A 14,775-nucleotide genomic window follows, 5' to 3' on the forward strand; every position below is an offset into this window, starting at 1 on the left:
CATTTAACCGGAATAAGTAGTGTGACTATTTCCCAAAGAAAGCAGAGAAACTCCTTAAGAGGGAGAAGATGTGCAATTCTTAATATTTTTATTGTCAAGTTTTTGCATTTGCCTTCAAAACACTACAACCATGTGGCATGATTTCTAATTATACAATATTCACTAGTAGATAGCTTTCTGGCTCATGAGAGGCGGGGCGTGTTTGCTCACAGTGAACAGCTGTGTGATTGGGCCAAAGCTCTCGCAGCGCTAGGCCTTTGCTGACCTCTGCTATGTTGAACTCTCCCTGAGCTTTTTCTACTTAAAAATAAAACGAATGGATGCAACAGTAAATGTAACTGTGGTTGTACAATTACTTCTTTTTATAAACACAGAGATTCCTATTGTAGTCCTGAACTGACTAAAATTAACAGAAAAGTGCATGTTTATCCACAAGCCTTCAACATTAAGGGCCATCCAATCTCTATCTTAGATCATCCAAACAGAAGGAGATTGAATGTACATAGAGGAACAGTGGCAATTATTTTGACACTTTATTAAAATGACCAGAGCTACAAAACCTTTATTTTCATGTTGATTTTGTCCTCCGTCCTTCCAAGGGGCTGTTTGGTCCTTCTCTGTGACCAGACATGAACTGTCTTATCTTTCTCCAAGACAGACCTAAAAACAACCCTAGTAAAATCATTATCCCTGAGCCATGCTTCCTGTGGCTTAAGATGTCAGATTCCCATTGACTTTTCTGCCAAGTCCAGGAGAAAGTGAAAGAAACCTGTTTCTGGAAACTAAGCCATCAGCAGTGCCCTTTTTTTGTGTAGCCATGGTGGAGTTCACACCAATGGACCAGCATCTACTGCACCTAGGCTCACTACAGCTGCTTTAGGAAGAGCAGAAGAGTATTGAGTTATGGAAAAAAGTCAAGGGTTGGACAATTCTGCCTTTATCTCTTGTAGAAGATGGGCATCCTCTTGGGTGAAAATAGGCTAGGGAAATAAAGTATAATGTCGCTGTTTTGTTATGATGCCTTCTATTTATGGTCTATGGTATCTTCTCTTTGTGGTCATGTATATAAGGACAGGGTAAAAATGGATCTGCTTACTTACACACAAATGCTGCAAAACACTTGGACAAAAAATGTTGTCTGTCCTTAGAAAAAATACGGAACAGAGTCACTCCTAAAAAAGGAGTTCTTGAAAGAAAGTATTATTTCTAGAATACTGTTAGGAAGAATTGATTCAAGGAAGCTTTCCATAAATAGAAGTCTGCTGGTACCACTTTAGAATACATATCTTTTTGAATGTATATTTATATATGTATGTGTATGAGTTCTCTTTCTTAATGTAATCCAGAAGAGGGCATCAGATCCCATTACAGATGGTTGTGAGCTATCATGTGGCTGCTGGGAATTAAACCCAGGGGACCTCTGTAAGAGGAGTCTGTAAGAGGAGGAGTGGCTCTTAACCACTGAGCCATCTCTCCAGCCCCTCAGAACACATATTTGTAACTATAAATAATTGGGAAGTTGAGACAGGACCAGACAATAAGGACTTCAAAAGTTACACTCACTGGCTATATAATGAGTTAGAGCACAGGCTGAGCAGTATGAGATCGTGCAGGAGCTTTTTTGCTTATTTTTCTAATGCTTATTTTACATTACTTCCCACTAACACTTCTCCAAATCATCTGTCTTTATGAACTCTCACGTCTTATCCATAAAAAAAAGTTTTGGTAGAATTTCTCTTAATTGTTACTTTTTTCCCTGTTTTTAAAACATCCTTTCAAAGTGTTAAGTCTTTGTGGAAATAGGCTAAAAATGACCAGACTATAAGCTGATTTTGTATTTGCATGTATGTGTTCAATCTTGTGTGAGTGTGTGTGAATGTGTGTGTGTAAGTGTGTGGGTATGTGTGTATGTGAGTGTGTGTATGTTTGTATGTGTGTGTGAGTGTGTGAGTGTGTGTTTGTGAGTGTGTGTGTGTATGTTTGTATGTGTGTGGGTGTGTGAGTATGTGTGTGTGTGTGTGTGTGTGTGTGTGTGTATGTTTGCTCCCAGTCCTTGGGGATCATTGACCAATATTGATCCACAAGTGCAAAGACATCAGAGATGCTGAACAGGAATGGGGGGTGAGGGTGGAGTTGTTGGAAGCCTTGTGAGTATATCCAGTGAATGTTGTCATCAGGATCAACTGCAGGGAGGCAGATCAACTTTACCTGGGGTGAGTCAAGAATTATATAGTTCTCAGGGATGGGAAGGGGCAGGTAGAAATATCCAAGATCAACAAAGGTCATTGGCTGAGGGCTTAGGGTACGGAAATGCTTCATTAGCATGGGGAAGCATTTCAGGAATCCCAGGTGCTAGCTGAAAGGGTTCTTATCAGGAGAAAGGAAGTTGACCCTGTAATCTAACTAAGGCTACTTGACATTCTCCACATAAAGGATTTTGGAACTCCCCAGACAAGGTCAAAAAAGAAGTCCTGCCATTAAAGGGAGTCTTCCATATTGCATGGAGGCTGCAGAAGACTGTCCAGTCAAGGGTAGACTTCAACCTTAATTAGCAGAGTTTTCTCACGTGTGTTTGTGTCTTTGTCTTCACTTTTGACAGTTTCTGATGGGCAGCACATGAGTCCAGAGATGGCCCTCACCATTCACTTGCTGCACTCTGATCTGCAACCACCAGTATTTCAGATCAAGGCTCCCCTGCTGCAAGTTAGCCCTGGAGGCCGGACCTCTTTAGGTGAGAACTGGGGGCCTGAAAGAAGCATGCCTTGGAAATTGGATTGTACTGCTGCTGCATTCCTGTGGAAACTTCTTGATGGTTGCCCAAAAGTCTTCTAGAAGTGTGTGGGCTCCCACCTATATCCATCCTCCTACCTACTCGTATGCAAATAAAAGCAGTCCTGAGAGCGGGAGAGGAGGAAATAGATCCGTCAGAGACCAGCCTTGTGATGGAATGCTAAGCAGAATTTATTTCCCAGCCTCCAGGAATTTGATTTGTTATCCTTGCTTCAATGTAAAGTAACAGAGCTGAGGAGAGAACTGAGAGAACAGGTTTCAGTGACTGCTCTTGGTTTCTGTTTAGAAAGTGATGGGGAACAGAAATGACCACTGCGACCTTCAGAAGCCTCAAGGCGTGATGGCTGCCCATCGTGTGCATGATTTTATTTATTTCTAAATATGGTTATTCTTTACAGATTTATGATTTTTTTAAATCAAGGATATTTTATTGGTGAAAGGCACACACTGTGATTCTTGGTTAGGTGTTCTCTGCAGATCCATATGTGTTTTCTACATGTAGATTTGGTCCTGAAGTTAATTGTCTAATTTCTATAATTCAACCAAAAATTATCTGTAAGCAGTATTATAAACAAGCATATAGACAACATTAAAAGTCATTTTTATGCTATGCATTGCTTCCTTGATGGCAGAGCAGCCATCATGAAACCTAGCTCTCTCAGTAGATTTAGGAAAATAAGGGGCATACGATGAAAAGCAAGACCAGTTCATAGGTATTTCTGAAAGAGACTAGTCAGGACAGACCCGTGGCTGGCCTTGTGTGCTGGTTCTCCTTCGGGATGGGAGGAAAGGATATTCTGAACTCTGAGCTACCTACCTGGAAGGAAACTTTTGAAAGACCCTACTTGTAACTGCTGAATGGCCTGTTCTCATCCTCACTGTGATCATGGATTACTCGCTGCGTGGCTGGCCCGTGGTGTGATCTATGGTGAGCCTCTCTTGCTCCTTCCCGCAGGCCTGCAGTTGGTAGTAAGAGATGCTCAGGTACTGCCGGAGGAGCTCTTCTTCCAGCTTCTGAAACCTCCTCAGCATGGCGTGCTTGTGAAGTACACAGCAAAGTCCTCGGGGACCATGGCTGCAGGTAGCTGCTTTCTCTGTACCTGGCCCGCTTGGGGGATTTTCTTTTTTCCTTTTAACATTAGTTATTATTAGTTTTATGTGACTCAGAAAAAAATTGAAATGTGTTTGGATGATTAAATAGGAGAAGAGACATTTTCGGCCTAGACTTTAGACTTCTTCCTCTGCCACGTGCCTTCAGCCCCCACCTGCCCCAGCCATGATCTAAAACCAGGGAGGCTGCAGGGAAGATGGGCCAATGAGCTTCTAGTTCGCTTGGCTCTTCATGGAGGTACATATGTTCACTTAATTTCATATGTGAATTTTTACAATATTTGTCTGAGACTCTGGTAATTTTAGCTCTATGTTTCTTCATCCATTAAAAAAGGAGACATACTTTAAACTGCTATATAAACTGTGTATCAGTGTGGCTGTGTAGCCAGTTTTTAAAAAAATAGTATCTACTGTGCTTTCCTGGGTTATAAGTACTACATATTGGGGCTACATAGTTGGCTCAGCCATTAAGACCCCTTGTTTCTCTTTCAGAGAACCCATGTTCAGTTCCTAGCACCCACAGGTGGCTCACAGCCATCAATAACTCAAACTCTGGAAGATTCAATATCTTTTTCTGAACTCACCAAAATGCACACATGGTACACATCTATTTGTGCAGGCAAAACATCCATACACATAAAAATAAATCTAAAAATAATTTTAAATATATATTGACTGCTTAGGGAGTATAGAAAAGCACACAGAAAACAATGAAAATCTAGGTATTTTTATTTAGATAGTGAGCCCTTATAAGTCAAAATAAACATTCTCACTTCCATAATCTGTGCTTTCTCAAATCCCTGAAATGACTTCTTTTTAGATAAGTGGTAATACATTCTGAATTTCTCTAGTGGGGTAAATCTTTGCCCTTAAATGCAGATTAAAAATCTAAAGAACAACTAATAGGCTCTTAGGAGTCCCAAAAGCAACTTTTTTTTAGGGTAATGAAAAAGGAATCATCCTTAGGACAGCTTTGGGACATCCCAGGAGGAACATAAAGCCGCCCTTGTCCTGGTCTCTCAGTGTTGCATTTAACCTGTGCATCATAGTCCTGTTGCCCCAGCAACGCTTTTAACCTGCACTTGTATGTGGTGCGTGGCATCTGCTGGTGTTGGTAAAGAGTTAAAAGCTGTTTTTAGGGGCAGCGCCTATCAGCATCAGTGACACTGAAGCTGTGCCCTTAGGGACGAGATGGTAAGATGGAGAAGCAGCCGAGTCCTCAGCCCCAGCACACATGGATAACCATCACAGCAAGGAATCTGCAGAAGATGGAATTGCGGAGAATGTTCCAGAAGAGCATCCCAAGTCTAACTCCACAGCCGTGTTCTGTGGAGTCTTGGCGGCCCATAGCTAGAGGCACGCTTCATTTGAAACAGCGGCAAACATCCAAACAGAAGTTCCATGCCTAACAACTTTGGGCAACTTTAGTATTTGTGAATTACATTTTCTAAATTTCTAGTCAAACTTGCACCTTAAAGTGTCGATTTGAATTGCTCTTTAACTATTTCCCCCACAAACCGCTCTCATCCTAAAACTTCCCACACTACCTGTTTTGTCTGTTATGGTGATGTGTTCTAGATGAGTACTCTGAGCTATGACATTTGTACTTTTAACATCAAGCAACAATTTCCCTCACAATGCTAGTGTCCAACAGAAGGGCTTTGCTTATGCTAAACAATCACTGAGCCCGAGCTCTGAGCCCAAGCTCTGAGCCCAAGCTCAAATGTATTTTCACATTTTCAATTAAAAAAAAAAACCTTAAGCACCCAAATTTAAATAATACACCTGATAGGTTAGACAATGCTGTTCCTTAAGTCTTCAAGAAATGTCCAGTCCCTTGATTAGCTCAGAGGAATGGTCAGGAAAAATATAAGTGTGTTCATTGTTTTTCTAGAACTGGGAGTAATGAATGTTCACCCAGAGCCTGATATTAGCTCAATATGATTTAGAACCTTAAAAAACAAAACACACTAAGGCCATCACCCAGAGAAATTAGCTACCTTGTAAAACAGCCTCTCACCCTGAGAATGGGTAAGGAGGGCTTAAGCCACCCTTTCTCCATGGTGATGTAGAAGGAATTCTAAGTTGGATAAGTGCCTAGATTCATTAGCTTCTGAGACCCAGAGTTTACGGCTCTAGGTATACTTTGAAATCAGGAGAACAAAGGTGCTGTAAGAATGAGAAGTGTTATTCCCACAAGTCACTGGCTTTACAGTTTGAGTTTGTTTTATCCTTGGAAGGTGACACTTTCACATATGATGAAGTTGAGAGAAACGTTCTGCAATACATACACGATGGGTCCTCTGCGTGGGAGGACAGCATAGAGATCTCAGTCACAGATGGCCTGACGGTGACAACATCAGAAGTCAAAGTGGAGGTGTCCCCATCAGAGAACCCAGGACCCAGGCTGGCCCCCGGCTCCTCCCTGAGCATGACTGTTGCTAGCCAACGCACGGCCATAATCACCAGGTCACACCTTGCCTATGTGGTAAGTTCTGACATTGATTCTCTTGTTCTTGGCACTCCCGGGTGGGCTGCCTAGGAAGCTGAACCGAGGTTGGGTACTTGGGCCCCAGGTATAGACTGGGTAAAAGGCACTTTTCTCAGCTGCTTTCCTTGGAATCAGACTGCACATTCTGGCCTCACCCAGTGTCTTAGCAGTGGACAAGTGCTGTCTCCGGTGAGGGCTGAGGACATGGTCTCCTGGATAAAGCACTTGCTGCAGGAGTGTGAAGCCTACAGTTTGATCTTCAGGACCTGTGTAAAAGCCACGTGGGCACAGCAGCTAGCCTGTAATACCAGTGCTCAGAAAGGAGAAGAGTCCCCCTGAGCCAACGGGCTGGCTAGATCAGCTGAGTCGGCAAGAGACCTTGCTTCCTGTGACCAAGAGAGACACAAAACATCATATCTGGCCTCCACATGTTTATGTGTACATGTGAACTTACATGCACGCACACCTATACCACAGACTCACATACACACCAAAAGAAGAAAGATTAGGATGAAAGCATTGGGAACCCCAAGGGCGTGTGATGGTCGAAAAGCGACAGTTCCCATGACATACCAGCTTCAGGGCCATTGTTTTAAGTGTGGGGGCAAGCGCTCTACTAGGATTTTAGGGAAAGCACAGTTGACAAGAGTTTGCCTGGTCAGTAGTGAAGGGGAAATGGCTGATTCTGGTTTCATGAAAGCTGAGTTTCACTGGCTTTGTTCTTGTCCCATCTAGATGAATACGAGGCTCTGCTTGGTTGTGCCTCTCTGCTTCCTAGGCTAGACTATTGCCTGCTGACTATCTCTTACCCTAAGACAAGGGTAGTGAAGGAAATGGGGGAAACTAAGTTAGTGGGGATTTCCCCCATGTCTGGCTCAAACCTGATTAAATGATCTTGGTAATTAAGCTCATCTCCCTTCTTTGATTCTACACATAGGGCAAAGGATAATGAGGCTAATTAATTTTATTCTGCAGTTATATGTGTTATAAAAAGATAACTGCTGTCTATATAAACATAATAATGATTAGTTGTTGTCCTCTAAAAGGAAGGATAATTATTTGAATGGTAATCAGTCTTACTATTGAATTTTTCCTTCACTGGCCTCAAAATTACAGTGAACAGCCTGTCTCTACCCCTCATCTTTAAATACTATATGGTCTAAGTTCCCATTTTCTAGGCTGAAGAATCTTACTGTAAAGTCTCACATAATGGTAATTAGATAAAGCACTGGCTTTTCAATATTTGCTATGTACTGATTATTTTCCCCTTCAAATTGTCTTTTCTTAAGTGATGAGAAACTGAATACCACTTGATTTCTCTTGTGGGCTCGCTACAGTTTCAGCAAAAGTTCCAACGATTTTTAATTGGCAGATTATTTTTTATCATATGTTATGGTCTTTTGATCCTGTGAAAGTTATAAATTTGTAAAAATGTATGAATTCAGACTTAATCAATAGATCACCCAGCTTTGAAAGATGTTTGACAGCCCGAAATAGCAGCCCAGGAACAGTGTCTGCCTATTAACCACATATTATAAGCTACACATCAAAACGTGAGCTCATTGGCAACTGAACATATATTTTCAAAAATTGATTGAATGTTAATTTACCCAGCAGAGCAGAAAGATTTCAGGGAATGCTTCTAGCCTACTGAAAGCAGTGTGGCATACATTCTTAAAGGATACACACAGCCTGTCTCTCAGTTTTACTGGATGGAGATGTTTTTCCTGAAATACTGAAGGTTTCAATAATGGAAAAGCCACCAGAAATGGCATTCATAAATGAACAAAGTACAAAGAGGTAGGGAAGAGCTGATTCTCTTTGTAATTAGAGCGTGGGCATCAGGAAGGAGCTGAGAGGAGAAGATGGCAGGATATACCAAAGCCATGGTGGAATTCTTCGTGGTGGTTTGTTCTCTAATTCTGTTGCAGTTTTTGATAGGGTTTTGTTTCTTTGTTTGTTTCATTTTTTTTTCCCCTACAGGGTTTCTCTGTATAGCTCTGTCTGTCCTGGAACTCACTCTGTAGACCAGAAATCCGCCTGCCTCTGCCTCTCAAGTACTGGGATTAAAGGCGTGCACCACCACTGCCCTGCTGGATTGATAGGTTTTAATTTAATCTTGCCTCTCTGGAATGTAATGGCCATTGGCAAGTTGTTTAAACACTGTTCTTGCTGTTCTTGTTTATAATATGAGAAGTGCAAGATTTATATTAAAACATGAACAGCATTTCCATATATGATCCAAACCTGAAATAATTCAAAATACAACACATTAATGTTATTATATATTGTGTATTTGGGAATCAGTTTTAACAGAATACAGAAACTTCCAGGGAAAACCAATGCTATAACCAACTGTATAGATATATAAAACCCAAATAAATTCCCTGATAAAGAAATGAAAGGAGGGAATGAGGAAGAAGAGGTAGCCAACCACACTAACCCCCACCTCTAATCTCAGCACTTAGAGTTCTCAGTAGGAAAATAGGAGGCTCTCACACTTAAGGTCAGCCTGGGCTACGTTAAAAAAATAAAATCTCCAAACTATAAAAAGGGAAGAAGGAAAAGAAACTCCTGAAGATTAGAGTCTAACTCAGTATTATTTTTTTACATCAAAAATATACTTTCTAGTGATATATCAAGCCATATTTAAAGATTCAAAGCTGGAGTGATGTTGTGCACCTTTAATCCCAGCCCTCAGGAGGTAGAGGCATGTAGATCTCTCAGTTCAAAACCATCCTAGACTGCAGACCTAGTTCCAGGATAGCCAGAGCCACATAGTGAAACCCTTTCTTAAAATACAAAATAGATAATAAAAGAGAGGGGAAACAAAATCAAGAGAGCTAAAAGGGTTCCAGGGCAGAATAAAAGAAGTGCACGCAAGTTAATTATGTGTGTCTGTGTTCCTGTATGTCTTTGTCCATGTATCTGTGAGTATGTGGAGGCCAGAAGACTGTATATTGGACTTTTGTTTGAGACAGTATCTCTCACTCACTCAGAACTCTCAATATCTGCTAGGCTGACTGACCTCTGAGAGGCCTACCTGTCTCTCTTCTCCGCACTGGGATTATAGGGATATGCCACCAAATCTGACTTTCTTTAATATAGTTTCTAAGGATCAAGCTCAGATCCTTACGATTGCAAATTAAGCACTTCCTAGACTAAGCTATCTCCCCAGACCTTGAATTAATTATTATCTAATTTTCATATTGAATGGTAGGTTCATGGATACATATATTTAAATAATTATGTCTATTTACTATAGCTACATATTACATGTTAATTTATTTAGAAAGACTAAGAGAATAAAATGAAAGTAAGAATTCATCTAAAATGAATATGAAGGTCTTTGAACAGGGAAACCACGTGAGAACAGGATCTGCTTTCTTATGCATGTTAAAGAACTCCCTATCTCTTAGCTGGTCTTAAATTTAGTTTTGTTTTTTTTTTTAATTATGGCAAGATATTTTGAAGAAGAATACAATAGCAGATTTCTCACATTTTAATCCCAAAACTTTTTCAAAATTGAAGTATAATAAGATAATGCCTGCCACAAAATAAGCATTTTACTGCCAGGTTTGCTGTGAGTCAGAATTCTTGATTCTAATTAAGAGTCGGGTCCGTGGTCCTTGTGATTCCTCACAGCTCGGAAGAGGATGCTTCAACTTTTTCAGTAGGCCTTTAGAGGTCTTTCTCTGTGAGCACGCGTAGGTGGTAACTCTCCAGAAACCTATGCTATTTAGTCCCCACATGGAGAAAGGAGAAAACAGTAAGAGTATATACATTTAGAAGAAATTTTCTGAAGTCTTGCTGCCTGCGTAAATTCCCATTCCCTTCTGGCTAGTATTAGGAGGAGAGCTGAGGCAGTTCTGTAATGTGGACAGATATGACAAGGACCCGGAGCTTACTTGCCTGACCCAGCTCACATCTGCTCCACATCCTTTGCAGTCACTCACCAGCTGCACAGTGGAGCCAGGCAAACTTGCCTTTGACAGTAAAACCCATCACGCAACATTTGTTTTCATTGTTGCCAAAATAAAACAGAGAGCCCCCCATTTTCAGAGTCAGCTCCTCTGAACAACAGATGACCCAGGGAAATTTTCCAAAAAGACATCTCCTGCCTCCTAGACATTTCCAAAAATATTCTTGAAGAAAGAGGAAATTGCTCATGAAGATATTCTGTTATTTTCAATGCAGACAAACAGAAAGCTGTTTTTATTTCTCAATAAACAATTCAGGAGAAGGAAATGTTCTCTGTTAAGATGAAGTGTTCTAGGGAGCGATCCATTGATTCAGTCCTCATAGAAGGAAGTCCACAGGCCCTCCTAAATTCTTTTGTTAATCCAAATTTTTGTCACATTGGTATTGCTTGGAGTGAATCATTGGCTAAGCAAATTCTGTTTCATAGACTTTCGTCATTGTAGTGTATTATTTGTAGAGTGTATTATATACTATAAGGGAATTCTATGTATTTCTAAAATGCAAAGTGTTTTTTAGACACTGCCAAAGAAGCCTGTGCCTGTGTTTATAGAACAATGAATTAGAGCCACCATCTTCTCTTCTGTACTATGCACGTATAATAAAAACAACCCCTCATGGCTCTTACAGAAACAATAAAACATCTCTTTGTTTTACACCTTGTACCATGAGTGTCACCTTGAGCTTGTCTTCCAAGAAGATTATTAGCCCAGAGGCATTTGACAAGGGCTAAAGACTGGGCTTTTGTGGAGTTGGGTGTGGTGTTGTTTTATGACCGTGGGCAGGTGCCCTTGGCTTAGGGGGAGGACCCTGTGGGACTCTAAGTATCTTGGTCTCTGCAAGCCTGCATTCATGTCCTGACTCATGTTTGCCTGATTAGGATGATTCTTCCCCTGACGCAGAGATCTGGATTCAGTTACATTCTCTGCCATTGTATGGGGTGCTCTTAAAAACCTCAGGACCTGACATGGAGGAGCTCTCTGGGGATTCCAATTTCACCATGGAGGATATCAACAATAAGAACATTAGGTATGTGAAGACAGCCGTGGATTCTTCGAAGGATTTTTTTTTAAACAGTTGTATTACAATACATAAGCAAAGCCTGTAGCTCCTTCAAAGAATACCTTGTTTCTGATCTCATTTTTATAAAAGAAAAATTACAACTCCTTTTCCCCAGCTTGTCAGGGTGATGCAACCTTTTTCTTCTAACAGGTACTCAGCTATGTTTGAGACAGATGGGCATTCAGTTACAGATGGCTTCCACTTCTCTGTCTCAGACATGGATGACAACCGTGTGGACAACCAGGCCTTTACCATCACGGTCACTCCTGCCGAGAACCCTCCACACATCATTGCCTTTGCTGACCTTATCACGGTAAGCAGCTCTCAGATCAATAGCCATCAAGGGCTTGGCAAAGCTGGCAGCCTTGGTGATGTAGCGAAAGGATTTCTGCCTAGATGGGCTACCAAGTTCGTCTCCCAAAGTAACTAGGCAGTGGCTGTTGTTGTAAGATTATGTGTATGTGTGTGTGTGTGTGTGTGTCTGTGTGTGTGTGTGTGTGTTTACATATATACATATTTATATAAAATAACTATATACTAAAGATCAAGCCATTATATTCACATAACACACACATGCACCCCCCCCCACACACACACACACAAGAATATACTGGATATTGTTGGCAATGGGAATAAAACTTTGGGGGATTGTACAGTTTAGTGTTGCTAACAGTTAAACCACAGAGAGCCGACCCCACATGAATTAAACCAGCATGTATTATTATTAACAAGGTTGAGAAATCCTGCGTGAGAGGCAATATAACATGTGTCTGTCACTGAAGTTAGCCGCTGAGAGCCCGCACCAGCTTTCTTATGTACTACCAGACTGGCTTTGCAACAAGTACTTAATTCTTTCTAGCCTCTGTTTCCTCCTTAAGTATTATAAATTCTACTACATAAAGAGTTCTCTGGTGATTAATTAAAGTAGCCTGCATCCCTCCTAGCCTAGGATCTAAAGCATGGCAGGGGATTCACAGGTATTAATTCTCCTTCCCCTGCCTTACACAGAAACAGTAAGACCCAAAGTCTAGGCCTTTTCTGGCTCTATGGAAGACTTTAAAATTCATGAATCTCTGAATAATTTCCAAATAGTTGTGGTCTTTTTCCTATCTTCTCCAACTTGGAGAAGTAACTTGTACCATTTCCATTCCAAGAATCTCATTTTATAGTTTAGAGGCCACCCTGCATGTAGCCACGAGTTCAGAGTAACATGCCTTGACCATTTCCTGCAGGCAGGTGAAAAACATCAGGCCCAGACTGCAGAGTTAGCACATAAAGCCAGGCCCTAAAGAAAAGGTTAGTTTGAACAACTGTTTTTACATATATTGATTTATTTTCTTCTTTGATGTTAAGATAAGCATTAACTTTCAGGTATAGTAGTTCTTTATTCCTACACCCCTATAAATATACAATATGAGGGGATAAATGGGACTTTTATTCTAGGTGGTAGCGCCTGTAGGACAGTCAATCCGGGAAATGTGAAGGAGGGCTACATCCGTCATTCTCCAGTTATGCTCTATGGAATTCTGATGCCCCAAGAAGGCAGCTGTCCTGTCCTGAAATGGGTTGAGACGGGTGGTTGGAACTGGCCAGAACTGCTTTATAACCAGATCCATCATTGCCTGAAGTGCAGTTTTGATAGGAGATGCACAGCGGAGGCGTGGGTGCGCATCTCTGTGAGGTGCTGAAAGATGGCCCAGCTTTGGCAACATACACCATCCTCCTCGGTAGAGATCTACCTCCCACAAAAGTGGAACTGGTGCTGATGGTGACCCCAGGTAATAGTTTCTGGATCTGCACCCCAGACTCGTGCAGTTGTCCATTCTGCATGCCTTTCTTCCTCAGGTTGACGAGGGAGGGAGAGCACCTCTTTCTCTCCACCACTTCTTTGCGACTGAAGATCAGGACAACCTGCAGGGTGACACTGTCATTAAACTAAGTGCTCTGCCGAAGTATGGCTGCATTGAGAACACAGGAACAGGTAACTCTTGCGGCTTTGCGGGGCAACGATTTAGGATCTGGAAATGGGGGGAAGGCAGATATTCTAATTCCACCTGGACATGGAGCATTAAAGCGAGATGGACCCACCTTTCAAGAAACTGGGAGAAAGGAAAGTTTCTTTCATGTAAGAGAAAAAGTCACTTAGCATTTTCTCTATACCGGGCATTTTTTAAGCATCAAAGATATATCAGTATACAAAACAGATAACCCTCTCTACCTTCATATTGACTTTTATCCTAGCAGAGAGAGAGGAATAAATGGGGGGCGGGGGAAAGCATAAGATGTTAGAAGGTTAATAAATGGAAAAACTAGAGCAGAGTAAAGGGATTTGGAGTATGAGCCATGGGGGCTGAAGGGCTCACAGGTTGTATTCAGAATGAGGTGTCAAGGAAACAGAGATTCCAGTCTCCTTCCTATGAGCCAGCTGCAGTGTCGCTCTGCTCCTCCTATGGATGTGGCATGAATTGAAGTGCATGCTGTCTATCTCTGACATCCTCTTCAACATCCCTCCCCTGTACCATCTGCCCTAAACCCACTGGAGGTTATCTCACACGAGGAGAGGCAAAAGGCATGTGCAGTCCACAGAGCCCTGGAGACGTGCTGTGCCTGGCAGCTGAGACAGCTCCTGCCAGTTTCTGAGCTACCCCGTCTGCAATGAGATTCCCGAATGAACAAATGCCCGTGCTAGGCTCTAATTGGCACAGAGCTAGCAGCTCCCACAGACAGGACATTGACTGCCGGCGTCTGTGTCCAGCATGGTGGCTGCCCCTTGAGCCTGATAGCCAGAAACTCATTTAAAACGGTCATGTTTTCCCATCGAAAGTCTTAGATCTTTTCCCTCCCTTGTCTTAACATGTGTGCCTGAAGATTTGTTCATTGCATAATTAGGTTCCTTTTGACAAATGTTTGCACTAGATACAGTGCTAACCTGAATAACATTGACCTGTGCCTGGAGTGGGAGACAGATAGAAAGACTGATGGATTACATGGCAAATGACAGCAAAGGAGCAAAGCCTTGGGGGCACAGAACAAAGCAATTGCTTCTCTCTGAGAAGGCAGAAGAGCCCCAGGGAACTGGAACTTGAAGGGTCAGAGGTGGGAGATCGTGATAGGCCATCGCCGCTCACTATCTCCACTCTCCATGCGATTTCTTTCCCAGGCAGCCCTTGTAACACAGTTTGACATTTACCTGAAGCACATGAAACAGCACAGAGAGGCTGTTGTCAAAATTCTGGCACGTCTCAGACGCTCTGAAAAAAAAAAAAAAAGATTCTCCAAACTACAATGCGCATACACGCCACATCCGAAGAGGCTGTGAAAAGTTTCTTGGGCAGCATCCCCAA

At 41.9% G+C, this 14,775-nt stretch overlaps 1 protein-coding gene across 1 annotated transcript in view; it reads left to right on the forward strand.

Annotated features, from left to right (window-relative positions):
* Fras1 (Fraser extracellular matrix complex subunit 1) overlaps positions 1-14,775 on the forward strand; it is a 415,397-nt gene that overhangs the window by 310,908 nt on the left and 89,714 nt on the right. Inside the window, exons 36-41 of the mRNA XM_031391220.1 lie at positions 2,600-2,731; positions 3,746-3,871; positions 6,141-6,388; positions 11,250-11,398; positions 11,582-11,744; positions 13,277-13,412. Of these exons, the coding sequence (XP_031247080.1) occupies positions 2,600-2,731; positions 3,746-3,871; positions 6,141-6,388; positions 11,250-11,398; positions 11,582-11,744; positions 13,277-13,412 (954 nt within the window). The remainder of the gene's footprint in view (positions 1-2,599; positions 2,732-3,745; positions 3,872-6,140; positions 6,389-11,249; positions 11,399-11,581; positions 11,745-13,276; positions 13,413-14,775) is intronic.

Source organism: Mastomys coucha, unplaced genomic scaffold (assembly GCF_008632895.1).
Source record: "Mastomys coucha isolate ucsf_1 unplaced genomic scaffold, UCSF_Mcou_1 pScaffold22, whole genome shotgun sequence".
NCBI classification, from domain to species: Eukaryota; Metazoa; Chordata; class Mammalia; order Rodentia; family Muridae; genus Mastomys; species Mastomys coucha.